General features: G+C 49.3%; 1 protein-coding gene across 5 annotated transcripts in view; it reads right to left on the bottom strand.

Annotated features, from left to right (window-relative positions):
• Positions 1-2,556: 2,556 nt before the first annotated feature.
• Positions 2,557-13,370, bottom strand: part of FANCC (FA complementation group C) — a 289,432-nt gene continuing 278,618 nt past the window's right edge. For all 5 annotated transcript variants that reach the window (XM_081236412.1, XM_081236414.1, XM_081236415.1 and 2 more), the window contains exons 14-15: positions 10,626-10,832; positions 2,557-5,090 (exon numbers count right to left, since the gene is read on the bottom strand). In XM_081236412.1, coding sequence (XP_081092538.1) covers positions 4,947-5,090; positions 10,626-10,832 — 351 coding nt within the window. In that variant the 3' untranslated portion in view covers positions 2,557-4,946. The remainder of the gene's footprint in view (positions 5,091-10,625; positions 10,833-13,370) is intronic.

The raw sequence follows: 13,370 nt of genomic DNA, 5'->3' as shown, positions 1-13,370 counted from the left end.
GCGGCCCCTCTGCACAGAGGTGGCTCGTGGAAAGCCCAGCAGAGTGAGGGTGCACAGGGTGGGGGCCCGGGCGCACCCGCCAGGCCGGGGTCAGGGGTTGAGCAGGGCCCAGCCCCCTCAGGCTGAGGGGAAGCCCTGGAATGTTCCACCAGCCAAAGGAAGCTGTCAGGGAGGAGGGAGACCCAGTGGGTCAGGTACTGCCCAGGCTGGTGCCGGAGGCCTGAGAATGGTTGGCTGGAGCCCCAAGGAGGGCCCTCATGACCCCGATGGGGACAGTCTCTGTGGGCTCCCTAGCTCGGGTCCCACCAAGCCGTCATAATGAGTCGAGCTTTAGAAGATGTGTGTACTCTTCATTATACTCCATCACGCTTCACTTTCAGGATTTTCTTGGCTGTGCTTGAATGTTTATTTTTCCATATGAATTCTGGAGTCAGATCATCTAGTTCTCCTATTAGGATTCTATTAAGTCTAATTTATATCTCTAAGACAGTTACTGTTTCTATTCAGGATATCTTTCCAGAAGGAAAGGACCACCAGTTAGAGAGCAGTGGTTCTCAACTTGGCAATGTCTGGACAAAGTTTCGATTGTCGCTCCTGGGCTGCCACCTAGCTCAGAGAGGGTGGGATCAAGCCGCCGCCACAGAGACTTACCCGGTCCCCAGGGTAGTAGCGCCACACTGGAGAAGCCCAGCCTCAAATGCCTGCACACTGGCTTTCTGCTAAGGGCCCTCGTCTTCCTTTTCTTACTGAGTAGAGTGTCGGGCTGCTGCATGGCACTCAGCCTTCTGCAGTGCTCGAGAAGAGTAGACAATATGTAGTGTTGTGCACGTTTTAAATTCTCTTCCGCTGCCCAGGCTCTGGCCCCTTTCTGTCTGTGGGAGATGCAGTTGGTGGTGTCCAGTACCGTCACAGAAGCGAAACCAGCTCCACACTTGCTTTCCCAGCTCCCCTTACAGCCTAACTGCGGGTGGGGGACCTGGGCTTCTCTAGTCAGATGCAGCAGCTGGGGCTGTGGCCAGCCCTTCAAAGAGCGGGGTGCAGGGACCTGTCTCGCCACTGAGTTGCAGACCTTGCAGGACGAGCTACAAGGGTTGCAGAATTCAGTGGCAGCAGCAGGAATTTCCTCACCAGGCCGCTCTGAGGCTGGGTTTGGGCACTGCTGCTGGCTGGCTAGAGCTAAGCCTTGTCTGCCTGACAATTCTGTGGGCTGTTAAATACCCTTTGGATTGCTTCCCTTTTGCTTTCAACATCGTGTCTGTTTCTGTTGCTTGCAACCAAGAATCCTGACTGATTCACATGGATTCATCATATTGTGAGAAACACCAGAGGTCGAGATTTTCAACATTGATTTATGAGACTTTCTACTTCTACAGAAAAGCTGAGAAGTGTGAAACTTTCAGTATCCAAGCATGCAAGTTTCCTACCCAAAACACCAAGTACAATAAGCTGTATCACAGTTACGTCAGTACTGGGGAAAAGGGAAGGTCCTACATTATCAACTTCCTTTATTACTGTCAGTCTGTATATGAGAGATACGATTTGGACCCATGCTATAAACAAACTGTGGACTTGAATTTTACAAGGCTTTAAGACACTTATTTTGCCTTAATTTTGGTTCTTTAGGAGTGAGATGGTTTGGTGATGATTAATAACTTAGGATTGTTTGACGAAATCCATGTCAAACCCAGTGTCAGGCAGAGGAAGGATGCCATCATCAGCAGTGCTGGCTGTGGGTGACGTGGTGATGGGCTGGCAGAGGAAGAGAGAGGCAAGGACAGCAACAAGTCAAGTTCATTCTCTTCCTCCTTGGAGAGCGTAATTTGGATTCCTTGTCGAATAAGGAAGAACATTCCTCACGTTTGTTCTCACTGTGCAAACACCGGGCCCCTTTGGGTAACACAGGGACAGGCTCAGTTTAGGTTTTCCTCACATTTCTGCCCACTGCCCAGGTCTGCATCCTCTCCAGGCATCCCTGTCCTTGACTCCTCCACTTTGACGGAAAATGTGGCTTTCTGCTGGCCTCTGGAAGAGCTCCCATTTTTGTCTAGTACCCTTGTCCCAGCAAGAACGGGGCCGAGAACGGGGCCAAATGAAGAAGCTGGAGCCCAGGAACGCCCGGACAGGGGCTTGTCCCCAGGCGCCCTCTGCTGTCTCAGGTGCCTCCTGGACAAGATAAGAGGCCCTCAGCGCCCGATGTCAGGAAGCAGAGTGATCGTCCAGAAAACCCACGCAGGCTGCTTGCAGTAAAACCGGGAGCGGCCAGGGTCCTGTGGGAGCCACGGGACGCGTGCTTCAAGGATGAGTGGAGCCGCGGGCCGAGTCCCTCCTTCCTGACACCCAGGGGAGCCCGGGGAGGCCGGAGCGCCAGGGCCATGAGTCTGAAACAGCAGAACGAGCAAGAGGGTGGGCTGTGCTTTGTCAGATGCATTCCCTCTTGAGAAATGGGAAACAATGTGTAGATCAACTTACACTCAGTGGTAATATTTAAGTCTGGCTTAAAGGGAAAAAAGTGTATATATGTATGACGCATTTCATTTGGTTTTAGCAGCTCCTGCTGACTGCCTGCCCTACAGTCACTCTCCTTGGCAGTTTTCAGACATCTGGTGCCAAGATTCCCAAGCCTAGAGATAAACCACAGTTGGTCTTTTCCAGGGGCAGGCCTATCTAGCTTTTGTGAGACCTGAAGCTTCCATAACTGGGGAGTAGAGGGAAGCTTTCTCTGAGAAAGATTATAATACTTGACGAATACAAAATTAGGTGCCATGTGACTTTTTATTTAGAATGACAAACAATAAAACAAATTACAAATTTTAAAAAGCTAACAAACTCTGCAAACATGAAATCCTGCTGAGTAACATAAGCTCTGTATTCAGGGGGGGTCAGTAATGCCTCTTCTCCCTGTAGTTTTGGGCTCTGTCCTCTTTGATCCAAGTCCAAGGCTTAGGAGAATGTTAGAGGCTTTGTAAAGGAATTGGGAAATACTACAAACAGACGGAGGTAAGGTCAGGACAGGAAGGGACTTTCCAGAAATGCAGCTTAAACAATCTGAGATAACCGTCTTGTTTTTATTGTTTGCTGTGAAATACAGTGTGAATGGATGTCCACATGGAAGCACACTCCCCACAGGGAGGCCTGGTTCCCAGTGGCGGCTCGGTTTAGGGGTTACTCACTGCCACCAAACTAAGCCCTTTTCTTCATGTCCACAGAGGTTGGTCACAGCTTCCCTGGCAAAAGCCAACATAGGAGAGGCGTCCTCAACACCAAGGGAAGCGTATGATGATGGCACTTGTGATAAAAGTATTTTAACAATATACCTTTCATACTGTAACGTTTCTCTAAAGAAAGGCTCAGGTCAGGTCTTGGAATTTTCCAGATCTTCAGGTGGATCCATATACCAAAACAAGTAACTCCCCTAAAAGCTCAACCTCTAATACATCAAAACTCTACTTATACCTCAAACAGGAGCCAAGAATGAGGGAAATTCAGAGATGACTGATGCAGAAATCCAAGTGAGAGAAGTCTGGACTCACTTGACAAACAGATCATACACAAAAGAGCAAAAGAATAAACCTGAAAGGAAAAAACTGATGTGAAATAAAATTAATGTTGGCGTCACCAATTCTTTTTTATTTTTTTAAAAATAAATTTACTTATTTATTTTTGGCTGCGTTGGGTCTTCTTTGCTGCACGCAGGCTTTCTCTAGTTGCGGTGAGCGGGGGCTACCCTTCATTGCTGTGCGCGGGCTTCTCGTTGCGAAGCACGGGCTCTAGGTGCGTGGGCTCAGTAGTTGTGGCACACCCGCTTAGCTGCTCTGTGGCATGTGGGATCTTCCTGGACCAGGGCTCGAACCCGTGTACCCTGCATTGGCAGGCAGATTCTTCTTTTTTTTTTTTTTTTTTTTTTTGCGGTACGCGGGCCTCTCACTGTTGTGGCCTCTCCCGTTGCGGAGCACAGGCTCTGGACGCGCAGGCTCAGCGGCCATGGCTCACGGGCGCAGCCGCTCCACAGTATGTGGGATCTTCCCGGACCGGGACACGAACCCGTGTCCCCTGCATTGGCAGGCGGACTCTCAACCACTGCGCCACCAGGGAAGCCCGGCTGGCAGATTCTTAACCACTGTGCCACCAGGGAACCCCCCCCAATTCTTTATTAGAAGTTTCCAATTTCCATTTTAGTTAATAGAGAACTGACACATAATCTCTTCCAATGTTTCTAGTACACATCCTGTACCCTCCCCTGTCAGCCACCTTTGAGGTAATATGAGCTCTTTTAGTAACAGCCAGTGCTTAGCCAGTATAAAGCAAAAAGCCCCAAAGCTGGCTTTATTTCATTGCTAAGCAGTGTTGCTCCCCCGTCACCACTACTTGCTACTGGGCTTGGGTGGGCTCTGCTCAGGGGGCATGGGAGGGAAACTTGAGGGATCCTGACTATCCTGGATGAAGAATGTCTTAGGGGAGCAAGAGTATCCCGGTGGATAAGATGAAATACCAGTAACAATTACAGGACTTCTTAAAAAAGAGATCTGTGGGAAACGGCTAAGTTACTTTCTAAGTTGATCAGTGGTTCATGACCAATTTCTTGGTCCAAAGAGTTTGAAACATCCAAATAATAGTTGTGCATCTTGGTTTGATATGGGGGGGCGGGGAAGGAAATAAAAATCTGTTCTCCCATCCAAGCCTTTTCTTGAGTGATTCTCTAATCGACATCCGGGCTGAACAGGCACAGGGAATGCTGAGCCATAATCCCGTCATTAGTGAGTAAATCTCACTGAATTCAGGCTAAAGCACCTGACGTCTCGTTTTGTGAACTGTGTACCTACCAGATCTTGCCAAGATGTTTATGGCTCATTCTTGCAACGCAAAGAGGGAATGCATTCGACAAACAGAGGCCATAAGAAGCAGCCCCACCATTTCATCGCGTAGCCTCCCTGGTTAACTGGCCTGGGCTAGGCTTGCCCACGCAGCTCTGCAAGGAGCTCTCTGGCCAGTTTTCTCGACCTAGGGGCTTCCACACAAAGATGGTCCCATCTGTACAAGGTCTGGTCCAGAAAGCCAATAATCTCGTGCATTATCGCATCAGTCTGAGCCATCTGCAGTGAGGACAGAAGAGAAGGCAAATTAAAACACTTTCCAGACAGATTCATCTCTTCGTCCATCCTGTCCCCAAAAAGCACCTGCATTCCTATCAGCTCTAAAGGGCTCTTGTTTTGTCTTCAAGGTGATGAGCAAAGCGAATGCGTTCTCAGAGGTGGGCCATCTAGTGAGCAGAGCCATTTCCTAATGCTGGCCCTCTCAGACCCACAACGGCTACAGACAAATGCTGTTTCTTGGAACACCCATCACAAGCTTTGGGGTTATTTGCCGTGGGGAACAGAGGCCAGTGAGCATGCTGTGGCTTGACTTCCTGCCAAAGGCTCACAGCACTATGAGAACTGGAAAATGCTGAAAAGACAGTGCCACCTGTTCTTACACAAACAGCTTTATAAATGGCGCTCGTGGGCTAGCGGCAGGCCCACTTGTTTGTTAATAGGCACCTAAGGTTTTAACACTTGATTCTTAAGGGAAGCAGGAAACACAGGAACTGTCAGTTCTGCTAAATACAGCCTTCGCGGTTGGTACTCATAAAGGGAGGATGAGAGTCTAACGATTTGTCTGCGTGGAGAAGAAGTTACTGTGATTTTTTTAGACACAAGCATATTGAGAACCTCTGTTTTTGAGAGTAGTCCACATATTCATTTTTTTTCCTTTTAACTATGGAATGCTTCACGAATTTGCATGTCATCCTTGCACAGGGGCCATGCGAGTTGTCTGTGTCCTTCCAGTTTTAGTCTATGTGCTGCCAAAGTGAGCACCACATGTTCGTTTTTCATGTGTGAGTCAAATATTTAAGTAGCCTGAGTAGCCCAAGGTCAGCTCCTCCTCTGTGTCCACACTGGGCCCTTCTGGTAGGGTGACCAGCCGCCCTGGTCCAGCCGGGACTCTCCTAGGGCCCAGGACATCCTTTAATCCCAGGCCACCTCTGGCCATGAGTCAAGGCAGACTCTCTGCAGCACGGGTACTAAGTGAGTGGCAGCGGGGGACGCCCTGGGCCCCCTGGACAGCACTGGTGCTCCCCGGCCATTACTGGCAGTGGCCCAAGCTGAGAGGGCTCTGCTGGGGTCAGGGGGCAGGCTGCCAGCCTGGGTGGGGTTCACTGTGGCTCTTGGTGTCTACAGAATCCTCTCTTGGTTTTACTCAGAAGTCACAGATGCTGTAGATGACTTTACGGATGAAACAACATGAGCTTCCCTGGGGCACCTTAGAAGGGTTAATTTACTACCTCAGACCCGAGTGGGGGGAAGACTGCCTCCCGCTCCAGTGCCCAGGGACCACGGGGGCTCCTCGGAGCCAGACGCGGGGCAGCGGTGCCATCACTGACCCTCTTTACAAGCCACCTCAATGCCCATGTTCCACTCTAGGTCTCCGGTCACGTACAAACCCCGCCTCACCGCCACTGAGGGAGGGGAAGCCGCGTCCTGCAGGGCTCAGCTGAGGGCACCCTTGTGGAGGTCCAATTCATTTTGAGCTCAGCAATTACATAACTGAACTCTATATTTCAGATTCTGGCTAACTTCTGGCTGTTGTTGCTGTGGTCCAGCAACAGAAGACAGAAGGAGAGGGGGAGAGAAACGTGAACTCGGGGCAGGACGAGGGGCAGGAGGAATCCGGGCGCCAGGCAGGCTGCTTGCGCCTCATCCTCGTCCTGGAGGCTCAAGGAGGAGAGAGCGGAGCTGGTCAAGCAGGCGCAGGGGCAGGGGAGCAGAGCACGGGTGGGAGGGGCAGGGGCTCCGACGGGCGGATTCAGTGGAGACTCAGAAGCTGCGCCCTGGGGCCCGTGCGGGAGCCTGAGGAAGTGGGGGAGCGTGCTGTGGCCGAGGTTGGGGTGTGAGGCCAGGAGAGGAGGAAGGAGGAAGGTGAGCCGATGGCACGAGGGGCAGCTCAGAGGAGGATCGAAGGCCGCAAAGAGACAGGGCTCAGACGCGCAGCCTAGAGCGAGCACGGCTGTCCAGAGCTGAGGGCAAGACGAGAGGGCCGAGACCAGGACCCGGGCCCAGAAGCTGGCCCTGCTCCCGCCTCTCTGAGTTCACATCAAAGCCAGGCCAGGGCTAGGGTCCTGAGGGTGGTGATGCCAAAGCCCCTGAAAGAGAAAGGCCGTCCACCTGCTCCTGGCCAAGCAGACCTGGCCCAGGGCTCTTCCCAGGCTGCTCACGGAGGGAGCCCCCAAGGAGCCCACGAGGGGCTGGCACTGGGTGGACCCCTTCCACCTGTCCTGTTTGTAGCTGCTCTTGCCGGGCTGCCTTCAACCGATTGTGTGGCCACTGCAGGAAACCTTCGAGTTAGGAAGGCCGGTATGTTTGTTAGTTAAAACCGTTTCTGAACATCTGCAAAGACGGCGCCCAGGAGGCGCTCTCAGCTGTGACGGGCTCCGAGGTGCCCGGGAGGCCAGCACCCACCTCCTAAGGAGCCGGTGCGGGAAGAGAAAACACCGAGCTTCATCCTTTAGTTAATCTTTTTTGCAGCTGAGCTGACTTCTGAACGTGAATGAAGGCGCCGGGGTTTTCCGAGTTGCCCCAGGCTCAGGTGTAGACTGGCAGCGCTGATGCGTGGCTGCAGGTGAGCTGTTCTGTGGCGATGGGGCTCCGGCATCGGCGGCAATCCTGAGCTTGGTGACACGACCCAGATCCTGAGCCCCAGCAGCCAGTCTGTGGGTGAGACCTGAGAGCGGTCCATTGGGAACCTGGACAGTCTCCCCAGAATGGAGGGAAACGTGATTGCAATACAGAAGCAGAGACCTGCGTGTCTCTGAGGAGCTTCCTCTGGGTTACATTCTCTCACACCCTATGCGCTGGGCCGGCCGTGGTCTCCTTGGCCTGCCCTCCACTCTCAGGGTGACAGGACAGCAGAGGAGCAGGAGGGTGCAGGCTCAGGGAGGAGGGGCAGCCGGGTCTGAGCAGGCTCCACGGGCTGAGGCCCCTCCCACAGGTGTCCAGGGCCTGGGCAGGAAGTCAGAGGTCAGGCAACAAAAATGCCACCAGCACCTGCATGATTCAGAAGTGTCTGCCTTTGACTTTTAAAATACCTTTCAATTTTAGAAGTTTACATTTATAGTTTGACCCAAAAGAAAATACTGAGAAATCCCATATCCCCTACACTCAGTTTCCCCGTTAACATCTTACAGTAGTATAGTACATTTGTCAGAATTAATGAACCGATATTAATATGTTTCATTAACCTTATCTTTAGGCCAGACTTTATTCTGATTTCCTCAGCTTTGCCCTAATGTCCTTCTGTTCCAGGATCCCATCCAAGACACCACATCACATTTAGTCATCATCCCTCCCTAGGCTCTCCTTGGCTGTGACAGTTTCTCAGACTTTCCTGTTTCTGATGACCTTCACAGTCTTAAGGACGACTGTCCACGTTTTATTTATTTATTTTTTTTTGCTGTACGTGGGCCTCTCACTGCTGTGGTCTCTCCCGTTGCAGAGCACAGGCTCCGGACGCGCAGGCTCAGCGGCCATGGCTCACGGGCCCAGCCGCTCCGCGGCATGTGGAATCTTCTCGGACCGGGGCACGAACCCGCGTCCCCTGCATCGGCAGGCGGACTCCCAACCACTGCGCCACCAGGGAAGCCCTGGTCAGGTATTTTTGTCAAATGTCCTTCAGCTGGGGTTTTTGTCAACTCTTTTTTCAAAATTAGACTGGGGTTATAGGTTTGGGATAGGAAGGCCACAGAAGTAAAGTGCCATGTTCATCACTGCATTATCAACATGACTTATCCCTGCTGATGCTGACCTTGATCACCTGGCTGAGGTAGTGGCCAAAAAGTGACTATTATAATTTACACTTGGCCAGAGAAAAAGTTGGTTGATACCAAGTTCTACAGATATGAGGACATTATTTAACTCTCACCTATGTAGTTCCCCTCCCCAAATGGATTTGGAGGTAAGTGAGATGTGCATTTTATAAAAGCACACGATAGATCATTGTGCTGGGGCGGGCCCTGAGGAGATGGCACCCAGCAGGTGACAAGCAAGTCCTCCTCTGCTCTCGGCCACACCCAGGCTCTGGGAGGTCTTCTGTCTGAGCCCGAGAGGGCGGACTGACAGGCTGGCTGCGTGGTCTGCCCACCCCACACATGTTGTTCTCCTAGGACCAAGGAGAACCTTGTGGGCACTGGTTACTGAGGCTCTGGGCAGTCCCACTGGTCACTGGGACTTTCTTCACGTTCACATTCAAACAGAGCCTGCCCTGGAGGGGAGCGGGAGGGGACCTCTGGGTACTGGGAACATTCCTTTCTTGATTTGGTTGCTGGCTGCATGGGTGTTTTTGGTTTGCAAAAATTCATCAAGCTATACCTTTCTGTATATACCTTATATGACAATAAAAAGTAAAAACAAAAACATAAAAAAAACTAACTCCAAGAACCAGCACGTTGTTTTTTTTTTTTTTTTTTGAGATGAGCTCGTAACATAAAATTTGCTATTTTAACCACTTTTATATGTACAATTCAGTGGCATCAAGTACATTCACAATGCTGTACAATCACCACTACTATCCATTTCCAAAACTTTTTCATTATCCCAAACAGGAACTCTGCACCACTCCCCAGCCCCTAATAACCTCTATTCTACTTTCTGTCTTCTTTTCCATTTTGTTTGGCTTGGTTTATAGTATATGTCCTCGTGAGTATGGAGCGGTACCTCATTGTGGTTTTGACTGCATTTCCCTAAGAGCTAATGATGTTGAACATTTTATCCATATGCTTATTGGCCATTTGTACATCTTCTTTGGAGAGATGTCTAAAATTCACTGCCAGTTATTGAACTGGGTTGTTTTACTGTTGTTGAGCTGTACAAATTCCTTTTATAGCCTAAACACTAAACATTAAACCCCTATCAGACACGTGATTTCCAAATATTTTCAAGTATAAATTCGAAATTTTTCTCCCATTTCAAGATTTGTCTTTTCACCTTCTAGATAGTGTCCTTTGATTTGCAAAGGTTTTTATTTTGATGAAATCCAATGTATTTTTTCTTTTGTTGCCTGTGCTTTTAGTGTCATTATTTAAGAAATCATTGCTAAGTCCTATGCCATAAGCGGTGCTCACGTTTGACTTGGACCGTAAAAAACCCCTCAGGTCAGCTGGGCTTCCAGAAGGAGCTCTTTGTAATTAGCAAACTTAAAAAAAAATTATCAAATGAAATTCTTTGAGCCACTGCAGTGACCATATTCTCACTGAAGTCTTGTTTCTCTTCATGAGGAGGAAGAGTCATGAACTGTAACTGAAAGACGACAGCCTGGGGAGACCGGAGATGAGCTTTCACCGTGGGCCCTGGCAGTGAGCTGTGTGACCTGGGAGAAGTCCCCTCCCTTGTCTGAGCCTCCCTTCCCTCTCCTGTGCCACGCAGGTGTCGCATAGGGCAGGCTTTGGGTCTGGCCCAGCTGTCCCCTCCCGGCCTGTCCAGCCACGTTTGGACAGCATCTGGTACCCACACTCTTCAAAGGCTGGGTCCTTGGGTGATAACCCACCTTTTCCCTGGGATGAGAATGAGAACCAGGATGCCAGAAAAGGGGAGACTTACGAGCGTGATGACTTCCTGGGCAATCGCGTGGCCTCCGGGAGCCCAGAGCAGGAAGTTCAGGAGGAGGCGCCTGATCAGCTGCTGACAGGCAGGCGGTCTAGAGGCTCCCTCCCCGCCCTCTCCAGCTGCTGCCTGCAGATCCCTGGCCGAGAAGGTTGGACTCCTGAGCAGCTTCATGAGGCAGCTGAGCACTGCCTTCACCTCCACCTGGGAAGTGTAATTTCAAAGGGAAGAGATTAGGGAAGAGTCAGGACACACAGGTTGTAGGATGACTCAGTTCTCTGAAGCAACCCCCAGAAACAGGAGAGGACTGGCGCCCGAGGGAGGGTGGATGGGGTGGACCATGTCAGAGTTTACACACTAGGCCACACAAACCCAAATGGCGTAATGGAAATTTCTTGACTTTCTTTCATCCTGCTCACTAAGCAGCCAGGGCATCATGCCAGGAATCGACCTTTTTTTGTATGAAAGGAAATGGAGAAAAGTCCTCAGCAGAATGTAGTCAGATTTTTATATTGTGGGAAAAAGAACAAAAGGCTCCTTGAAGACTTGCTCACTATCACAGCCACAGGTCAATTAAAGCTCAGTGCTCGGACCTCCGCGGAGCCAACGTGCTGATAAGAGTGAGGTTTGACAAAGCGAGAGAGAGGCATGGACATATATACACTACCAAACGTAAGGTAGATAGATAGTGGGAAGCAGCCGCATAGCACAGGGAGATCAGCTCGGTGCTTTGTGACCGCCTGGAGGGGTGGGATAGGGAGGGAGGGAGGGAGACGCAAGAGGGAAGAGACATGGGAACATGTGTATATGTATAACTGATTCACTTTGTTATAAAGCAGAAACTAACACACCAATTTACTCCATAATTGCTGGAGTAAAGCAATTATACTCCAATAAAGATGTAAAAGAAAAAAAAAAAGAATAAGGTTTGCCTTTTTGCCACCTTCGGCGGGGAGGAAGCGTGTGCGTGCACACACACACACACACACGTACCACACTGGTTTGGTTTAGACACTGGGACACTGTTCATACGTGTTTAAAGCTCAAGCAGAGGTCACAAGTCTGTGGAATCCACATAATAATAGTGGCTGTTATAAGTCTGTGGGTTGTTTTTGCATAAAAAAATATTTATTTCATGCTGAGATTTCTGTTTGCTCTAAGAATGGTACATCAAGTTGTGACTTGGAAAACAGTAAAAACTGAAAGCTGTAGATCCAAAATGCCACATGGAACTCATGAAGAGCTATGTTCCCTCACTTCCAAAAGAATACTTAGGCCTACTCTGAAAATTCCCATGACCAATTTTATGGATTTTGTGTGAGTCGTTTTTTTCCCTGAAGTTAAGGCTTCATTCAATGAAGTCTGTCATAAGCTCCAGTACACTAGCAGTGCTGTGTGAGCGACTCCAACCACAAGGCAAGACCGTGAGAAACTGCACCCCAGGGCCCTTCCATGCAGGAGGGCAGCGTCCCTCACCCCCTCTTCTCTTGCCCGGGACCAGCCTGCCCTCGTCTGACAGCGTCTACGGGGGCCCACGGCTGTCCTGCGTCTAGGTAGGTCTGCAAAAATGTCAGGGTTTAGGAAGCAATGCCTCCGTATCCATTTTCTTCCTGACTGGCATTTGATTTTCTCCTCTCGTCCAATATTCCCTGAGGCTTGTCTTCTTCCTTTCTCTTTCACTGCAGGCCGTCTTTCCCTTCAAATACCTTCCTCAATGCCCAAAACTTTAATGCTTTCTAAAAATCTTTTCAGGAGAAAAATATAAGCTTTCTTTCCTAAGTATTAATTTTTATCCTGCATTATGAAAATTTATATATGCTCACTGTAAAACATTTGAACAAAAAAGTAAAAAGAAAAATAATCAAAATGACTATAACTCCAGTATCCAAAGAGACTCGTTGAAAGTGAGGTTTACATCCTTATCTTTTTTCTATGCATTGTGAACACAGCACTCACTATACATAAAGGTATTCTAGAGTTTTCACAGTTCACTGTAAGCAATTTACCATTATCTATAGCACATTTTCTTTGATAACATGATTTTTCATGGTAGAATGCTATTCTGTGGTTGTAATACACCACAATTTATTTAGCCGATATCCTTACTATTGAAATGTAGGCCATTTTCAGTTATTGCAGTTACAAACAATGCTGCAATGATCTTGTACATAAATCTTTATATGGCTCTCTAACTACTTCCTTAGGATAATTCCTAGAAGTAGAATGATAGGGTTAAAGAGTATGAACCCTCACCTAATTCTTAAGAGTATACAAACATAGTTTTTGTCTTTTATCATGATTTAATTCAAAGTCAGCAAAAGGAGATGAACACTGGCTGGCAGAGAACATGGTTTGCAGAGTGGAGCGGTCTCTGAGCCGGCGTACACGTCCCAGGCAGGAATGGCTGCTCTTTGCCCCACCCCCTCCCAATCCTGCACCTCAAGGATGCCCAGCAGAGGTGACGGTTCCAGTCACAGAACGCTGCTGCGTACAGTCCGGTACCCTGATTTAATTATGCCTTTCAAGGCAAAGGCACAGATATTGTCAAGCTCAGTCAAATCTTACAATAATCATGCTTTCAAAGACAGTTCACAGTTAGTCAAGTCATCCAACAGACCATCAAAGGTCAGGAGAGCGAGAAGTATGCACTATTAGTTAAACTAGGAAAACTGGGCCCCATTTGCTCCCCGGGATGCCGCACAAACTGGTGCCTCAGGTTGAACACCAAGAAGGAAGAGGAAG

The sequence above is a fragment of the Mesoplodon bidens genome (assembly GCF_964165515.1).
Source record: "Mesoplodon bidens genome assembly, chromosome: 6".
In the NCBI taxonomy this organism is placed as follows: Eukaryota; Metazoa; Chordata; class Mammalia; order Artiodactyla; family Ziphiidae; genus Mesoplodon; species Mesoplodon bidens.
The sequence above is the reverse complement of the archived record's forward strand: the minus strand, read 5'-3'. Positions and strand labels throughout refer to the sequence as shown.